Consider the following 8,371-nt stretch of genomic DNA (forward strand, 5'->3'; position numbering starts at 1 on the left):
TGTATAAATGTGTTTGGTGTGTATAAATGTTTTTTGGAGTGTGTACATATGTTTTGGTGTATGTAAATGTGTTTCAGTATGTATAAATGTGTTTCAGCATGTATAAATGTGTTTTGGTGTGTATGAACGTCTTTTGGTGTGGAATGACACACTGGTGTTTCAGAATGAATCAATGTGTGTCAGTGTGTTTAAATGTTAATTATCCATAAATATGTCCAAATGTGTTTGAATGGGTGCATATTTGTGCAATTCTAAGAGTATAAAAATAATTAATTCAGAATTAAAAAGTCTGCCACAATTTTTACTTTGATGGATGATGTAAACTCACAAGTTTAGTGTGTGTGTGCGCACGTGTGTATGTGTGCTTGCGCGTGTGTGTGTGCGTGCGTGCGTGCGTGTGTGCGTGTATATGTGTGTGTGCTTGCATGCGTACGTGTGTGTGTGCTTGCATGCGTACGTGTGTGTGCTTGCGTGCGTGCGTGTGCGCGTGTGTGTGTGTGTGTGTGTGTGTGCGTGCATGCATGCATGTGTGCGTGCGTGTGTACGTGTGCGTAGTACATCTCTGCCACTTCCAGATGACCCAGAACATGTTCACAGAGGGCCTTTACCAAGTGTTCTTTAGAGACCGCCCTCTGCTCCGCCCAGAGACGGAAAACCCCACCCCTGAACAGCTGAAGGATGCCCGCATCACCCGCTGGTTTAGAACCATTGTCAACACTCGCCTCCTGGTCATTGGGGTGAGTAAGCCCCGCCTACTCATGTTTTAGGAGAGTAAGCAATCTCGAGTACTATAGAGGTGAGTCCTTAGTGTTCTATAGTACAACACAGTGAGTTCTCAGTGTTCTATAGTACAACACAGTGAGTTCTCAGTGTTCTATAGTACAGCAAAGTGGCACCTCAGTGCTCTATAGTACAGCAACATGAATCCTCAGTGTTCTATAGTACTGCAAAGTGAAGCCTCAGTGTTCTATAGTACAGCAAAGTGGGACCTCAGTGTTCTATAGTACAGCAAAGTGGGACCTGTGTTCTATAGTACAGCAACGTGAATCATCAGTGTTCTATAGTACAGTAAAGTGGGACCTCAGTGTTCTATAGTACAGCAAAGTGGGACCTGTGTTCTATAGTACAGCAACGTGAATCATCAGTGTTCTATAGTACAGTAAAGTGGGACCTCAGTGTTCTATAGTACAGCAACGTGAATCATCAGTGTTCTATAGTACAGCAAAATGGGACCTCTGTGTTCTATAGTACAACAAAGTGAGTTCTCAGTGTTCTATTGTACAGCAAAGTTGGACCTCAGTGTTCTATAGTACAGCAAAGTGGGACCCCAGTGTTCTATAGTACAGCAACATGAAGCCTCAGTGTTCTATAGTTCTGCAAAGTGGGACCTCAGTGTTCTATAGTACAGCAACGTGAATCCTCAGTGTTCTATAGTACAGCAAAGTGGGGTCTCAGTGTTCTATAGTACAGCAAAGTGGGACCTCAGTGTTCTATTGTACAGCAAAGTGGGACCTCAGTGTTCTATAGTACAACAAAGTGGGACCTCAATGTTCTATAGTTCTGCAAAGTGGGACCTCAGTGTTCTATAGTACAGCAAAGTGAAGCCTCAGTGTTCTATAGTACAGCAACGTGAATCCTCAGTGTTCTATAGTACAGTAAAGTGGGACCTCAGTGTTCTATAGTACAGCAACGTGAATCATCAGTGTTCTATAGTACAGCAAAATGGGACCTCTGTGTTCTATAGTACAACAAAGTGAGTTCTCAGTGTTCTATTGTACAGCAAAGTTGGACCTCAGTGTTCTATAGTACAGCAAAGTGGGACCCCAGTGTTCTATAGTACAGCAACATGAAGCCTCAGTGTTCTATAGTTCTGCAAAGTGGGACCTCAGTGTTCTATAGTACAGCAACGTGAATCCTCAGTGTTCTATAGTACAGCAAAGTGGGGTCTCAGTGTTCTATAGTACAGCAAAGTGGGACCTCAGTGTTCTATTGTACAGCAAAGTGGGACCTCAGTGTTCTATAGTACAACAAAGTGGGACCTCAATGTTCTATAGTTCTGCAAAGTGGGACCTCAGTGTTCTATAGTACAGCAAAGTGAAGCCTCAGTGTTCTATAGTACAGCAACGTGAATCCTCAGTGTTCTATAGTACAGCAACGTGAATCCTCAGTGTTCTATAATACAGCAAAGTAGGTCCTCACTGTTCCATAGTACAGCAAACTGAGTCCACAGTGTTCTATAGTACAGGAAAGTGGACTTCTTAGTATCAATAACAAGGAGAGCACTAAGTATCTCACGCAAAGTGAATTGAGAAAAAGAAAAAAGGGCAACTCTGTTCCTGGTAACAACAGTATTAGGAGCAGTACTTGGAGAGTCACGGGTGCCTTCAGATGTAGGCTCAGACAAATCTGAAAGGTCAACATTAACTTGATTAATTGAGTGTGTGCGTGTGTGTGTGTGCGTAGAGTGAGTCTTCAGTGTTCTATAGAACAGTAATGTGAATCATCAGGTGTTCTAAACTACAGGTGATCCCTTTTCTGCTATAGGTGGTACAGGTGCTTAGTGCTTTGGCCTCGGTTCTGACCACCATCTCCTTCATCTGTATGGACTTTGGATGCTCCGTCTCCATGACAATGCCCGTTTGGTGTGGAGTGTTTGTGAGTTGAGCAACCATTACATTGGCTTTACAGTGCAAGTGTTTTGGTACAGAGGGAAAAAAATTTGTAATCATCACCATACTTACTATTAATACATAAAATAGATAATAAATTTGCCATTGGTGTGTGAATGGGTGAATGAGAGAGGTATTGACTGTAATGTGCTTTAAGTAGTCAATTTACCATTTATCATCAATATATTGTAATTGTTTTATTAGTATTAATTTAGGATAAAATCCATTTTGACTAATTAAAAAAATGAAACAGAATTTGCAGCAGAACAGATGATTTCTAGCATTGCAGCAGTGTTGATGATGGGCTAGCATTAGCAGCAGTCTGTATGATGGGCTAGCATTGCAGCAGTGTTGATGATGGGCTAGCATTGCAGCAGTGTTGATGATGGGCTAGCATTATTGCAGTGTTGATGATGGGCTAGCATTATTGCAGTGTGTATGATGGGCTAGCATTACTGCAGTGTGTATGATGGGCTAGCATTACTGCAGTGTGGATGATGGGCTACCATTAGCAGCAGTCTGTATGATGGGCTAGCATTGCAGCAGTCTGTATGATGGGCTAGCATTAGCAGCAGTGTGGATGATGGGCTAGTATTAGCAGCAGTGTGGATGATGGGCTAGCATTGTAGTAGTGTGGATGATTGCTAGCATTACAGCAGTGTGGATGATTGCTAGCATTGCAGCAGCGTGGATGATGGGCTAGCATTACTGCAGTGTGGATGATTGCTAGCATTAGCAGCAGTGTGGATGATTGCTAGCATTACTGCAGTGTGGATGATTGCTAGCATTAGCAGCAGTGTGGATGATTGCTAGCATTACTGCAGTGTGGATGATGGGCTAGCATTAGCAGCAGCGTGGATGATGGGCTAGCATTACTGCAGTGTGGATGATTGCTAGCATTAGCAGCAGTGTGGATGATTGCTAGCATTACTGCAGTGTGGATGATGGGCTAGCATTAGCAGCAGTGTGGATGATGGGCTAGCAGTACAGTAGCATTAGTTGCAGAGTGGATGAGCAAAGGGCCAGTGTTACAGGAGTGACTTGAATTTTTTTGTGTGTTGCAGTATGTGGCCACTGGGGGGCTTGCCATCCATGTGCAGAGGAAGCCAAACAGAGTCAAAGTGAGTCCGTCTGCTGTTTGAAACACCTTTAACATGATCTGAGTCAGTCAGTCTCATGTATAAAACATCTTAAACATGATCTGAGTCAGTCAGTCTCCTTATGAAACACCTTTAACATGATCTGAGTCAGTCAGTCTCCTTATGAAACACCTTTAATGTGATCTGAGTCTGTCAATCTCCTGTATGAAACACCTTTAACATGATCTGAGTCAGTCAATCTCCTGTATGAAACACCTTTAACATGATCTAAGTCAGTCAGTCTCCTGTATAAAACACCTTTAACATGATCTGAGTCAGTCAGTCTCCTGTATAAAACACCTTTAACATGATCTGAGTCAGTCAGTCTCTTGTATAAAACTTTTAACATGATCTGAGTCAGTCAGTCTCCTGTATAAAACACCTTTAACATGATCTGAGTCAGTCAGTCTCCTGTATGAAACACCTTTAACGTGATCTGAGTCAGTCAGTTTCCTGTATGAAACGCCTTTAACATGGTGTGTGGGTGTGCGTATGTGTGCGTGCGTGCGCGCGTGTGTGTGTGTGCGTGCGTGTGTATGCGTGCGTGCGTGCATCCGTGCGTGTGTGTGTACATGCGTGTGCGTGTACGCTTGTGTGTGTGTGTGTGTGTGTGCATGCGTGCGTCCGTGTGTGTGTTTCTGCAGGTTTCCATGCTCATGGGCTTCAACATCTTCAGTCTCCTGCTGGGGCTGTTCTCTATTCTGACCTACAGCCTGCACATTGCTAAAGAGAACATTCCACTCAGCACAGGGCAGGTGTGTGTGTTTGTGTGTGTGTGTAACATGTTTTCATATCTATGTATGGTTTCCCTCTTGCTGTGTTTATGTGAGAGTGCATATGTATGGTTTCTCTCTCCCTGTGTGTACAGGGTGGGTGTATATATATGGTTTCTCTCTCCCTGTGTTTATGTGAGAGTGCATATGTATGGTTTCCCTCTTGCTGTGTTTATGTGAGAGTGCATATGTATGGTTTCCCTCTTGCTGTGTTTATGTGAGAGTGCATATGTATGGTTTCCCTCTTGCTGTGTTTACGTGAGAGTGCATATGTATGGTTTCTCCCATCCTGTGTGTAGACGGTAGGTGTATATGTATGATTTCTCTCTCCCTGTGTGTAGAGGGTGGGTGCTTATGTAGCAAAAGGAGGTTCAGTGTTCTTCATGGTGGTGTGCCTACTGGCCTCTGTGTACACCCTGTTCCTCACATGGAGGGGTCTCTACCACTACAGCGCCCCCTACAGGAACACCTACAGCCCCCTGCCTCAGGTGAGACCCACCAATGACTCATAATCCCCATAATAATTATGATTATAGCAGTCAGGCATGCCAACGTGTACTTCTCCAGGTGTTCTATGGGAGTTTGTGTGTGTGTGTGTGTGTGTGTGTGTGCACGTGCATGTGTGTGTGTGTCTGTGTGTGAGTGTGTGTGCATATGTGTGTGTGTGCGTGTGTGTGTGCATGCCTGTGTATGTGCGTGTGCTTGTGTGTGTGTGTGTCTGCATGCATTGAGTGTGTGTGTGTGTATGCGTGTGTGTGTGTGTGTGTGTGTGTGTGTCTGTGTGTGTGTGTATGCGTGTGTGTGTGTGTGTGTGTGTGCATGCGTGCGTGTGTGTGTGTGTGTGTGTATGTGTGTGCATGCGTGCGTGTGTGTGTGTGTGTGTGTGTGTGCGCGCGCTAGTAGATCTCAGTGCTTTTGTTTTGTATTCAGGGTGGTGAGGAGCAGTCAGACCTCCTGCTGGATACAGAGAACAGAGAGTTCAGCCTCTGATTCTCTCCTCCCCTCCCTTCCCTCCACCCCCCACCCTTCCCCCCGCCTCTCTCCCCTCCCCACCCCCTTTCTGGACCTGCTGTTCATCAGAAATCAAACAGGTGTCTGGAATGTTCTACAAGCGGAACTTCAGTGTGTTCAACTCATATCCCTGTGAGCTCAGTGGTCATGCTTAAACTCATATCCCTGTGAGCTCAGTGGTCTCCTGGAGAGATGAGCCTCATACTTGCTTCTCTGCACTGGCCTATTGTTCTGCATCTTAGAGAGACTATTGGAGTGTGTTTTATATCCAGTTGCTGTTAATAATAAATGCTAATTAAAATGTAATCATGTTTTCCCTTTATTTAAACTCACTGAGAGCAGGCACCTCTTTTACCTCTTTTTAGTTTGAAAGGAAAGTAAGCAGCACAAAGTAAAATAAAAAATGTAAAATGAGAAAACTAAACATATAGTAATTAAATATAATAACTAAAAGACAGAATAAAATAGATATAAAATTACTGTTCAAAACATTCACTTTAAACACTCACAATTTAGGCTAACTAAATTATAATTTCGAATTTTTATGTGGGCTAATGAAACAATTGTCTTGTGATCAGTGTGTTGTGTGTGTGTAAGTGTGTGTGAGTGTGTTCATGCTTGTATGCGTTTGTGTGTGAGTGCATTCATACATGCATGTGCATGTGTGTGTTCATGGGTGGTGTGTGCCTGTGTACATAACATAACATAACATAAGACAAGAACATGCCATTCAGCCCAACACTGCTCGTCTATCCCTACCACTAAACTGTACTTAATGCTTAGTTTACCAATAAGCAAGATAGTATCTAACACTGTATCAAGCCGGGCCTTGAATACCCCCAGTGTTTCTGCCTCCACTACATGTCCATGCAAGCTATTCCACACATTGCCCTCTCTCTGTGTGAAAAAATATTTTCTAATGTCTGTGTGAAATTTACTCTTTGCCAGTTTCCATTTATGCCCCCTTGTTCTTCTAACCAAACTCAACTTGAATAATTTCCTGTAGTTCACTTTGTTCATCCCTTTAATAAATTTAAAGGCCTCAATCAAATGTCCCCTAGGTTACTAAGCTTGAAAAGTCCAAGCAGCTCAAGCCTTTCCTCCCAACACTTACCTTTTATACCCGGAATCAATCTGGTTGCCCGTCTTTGGACCTTTTCCAGCGCCTCTATATCTGTCTTGTAGTACGGTCCCCAGAACTGCACACAATACTCGAAGTGTGGTCTGACAAGGGTATTGTAGACGGTGAGTATGATCTCCTTAGAGTTATACTCAATACTCCTGGCTATGCATCCCAGCATCCTGTTGGCTTTTTTTTACTGCTACAGCACATTGACCAGACCCTGATAGGCTTTGATCAACTATTACTCCAAAGTCTTTTTCTACAAGTGCACATTCTAATTTTGTACCACCCATAAAGTAATCCTGCCCTATGTTTTTATTCCCCACATGTAGAACTTTACATTTAGTTGTACTGAATTTCATTTACCAGGTTTCTGCCCACTTCTGGATTCTGTTTAAATCATATTGGATTACTTTAGTAGATTCCAACCTGTTGGCTAAACCTCCCAGTTTTGTATTATCTGCAAATTTAATTAGTGCACTTTCAATGTCCGTGTCCAGGTCATTTATGTAAATGAAGAAGAGCAGTGGACCCAGCACCGATCCCAAGGGAACTCCACTTCCCACAATACCCTGCTCTTGTTTTACTGTTTTTATACCTTTAGTTTGCTTTTAATTACCTCCCTATCTTATTTGTGTTCTTGTTTTATTATATTAAATTATTTTATTATCCTTTTTTATTATTTTTTTAAATTTATAATTTATTATTTGTATTTGTATTTTTTTTCTCATTTTATGTGAAGCACATTGAGCTGCATTTTATGTATGAAACGTGCTATATAAATAAAGTATCATTGTTATTGTTATTAAGATCCCTCCTACTTCTACCCTTTGTGTCCTATCCCGTAACCAGTTCTGAACCTACTCTGAAATGACTCCTGTAATTCCTACGTGTGCATGTGCACACGTGTGTGTGCTTGTGTCCACGTGTGCGTTTATGTTCATGTGTGTTTGTATGTGCGTGTGTGCACACGTATGTGTGTGTGTGTGTGTGTATGTGTATGTGTGTGTGTGTGTGCACGTGTGTATGTGTGGGTGTGTGCACGTGTATGTGTATGTATGTGTGTGCACGTGTATGTGTGTGTGTGTGTGTGTGTGTGTATGTGCGTGTGTGCATGTGTATGTGTCTGTGTGTGTGTGTGTGTGTGTGCACGTGTATATGTGAGTGTGTGCATGTGTATGTGTGGGTGTGTGTGTGTGTGCACGTGTATATGTGTGTGTGTGTGTGTGTAGGGGGGTGTGTGTGCGTGTGCACGTGTGTGTGTGTGTGCATGTGTACATTCAGTACATGCATCATTCAAAGTGGTAAGTTCTGACTTTCCCCTATTAACACTGAAACCAGAAATCTTTGTATATTTATCCATTAACTCTAATAACTTTTCCACTGAAATCTTTGGGTGTTGCAAAAGTAATAACATATCATCTGCACACATAGCCAGTTCATTTTCCTGTTTACCTGCACTAGTACCACATGTTCTTAAGGCCAATGCCTGAGCCCATTAGCAGAACCCGGCAGATGGTTCCAAAATGCTGATAGGGGGCAGCCTTGTATTATTCCCTGATGAGATAAGATAATACTTTTGTAATATAAGACTTTACAAGACTTTTCAAAAAGTGTATATGCTGTACTGTTGTAGAAGTTAATGTAGAATATAAG

General features: G+C 42.6%; 1 protein-coding gene across 3 annotated transcripts in view; it reads left to right on the forward strand.

Annotated features, from left to right (window-relative positions):
• si:dkey-30c15.13 (uncharacterized protein LOC558731 homolog) overlaps positions 1-5,898 on the forward strand; it is a 7,426-nt gene extending 1,528 nt beyond the window's left edge. Inside the window, exons 2-7 of one of the 3 annotated variants that reach the window (XM_035425144.1) lie at positions 556-737; positions 2,545-2,655; positions 3,734-3,790; positions 4,453-4,563; positions 4,923-5,069; positions 5,512-5,898. In XM_035425144.1, coding sequence (XP_035281035.1) covers positions 576-737; positions 2,545-2,655; positions 3,734-3,790; positions 4,453-4,563; positions 4,923-5,069; positions 5,512-5,571 — 648 coding nt within the window. In that variant the 5' untranslated portion in view covers positions 556-575 and the 3' untranslated portion in view covers positions 5,572-5,898. Of the gene's footprint in view, positions 1-484; positions 738-2,544; positions 2,656-3,733; positions 3,791-4,452; positions 4,564-4,922; positions 5,070-5,511 lie in introns of those variants that run through there. The other 2 variants (XM_035425143.1, XM_035425145.1) reach the window with 2 other exon arrangements.
• Positions 5,899-8,371: the final 2,473 nt, after the last annotated feature.

The sequence above is a fragment of the Anguilla anguilla genome, chromosome 7 (assembly GCF_013347855.1).
Source record: "Anguilla anguilla isolate fAngAng1 chromosome 7, fAngAng1.pri, whole genome shotgun sequence".
NCBI classification, from domain to species: Eukaryota; Metazoa; Chordata; class Actinopteri; order Anguilliformes; family Anguillidae; genus Anguilla; species Anguilla anguilla.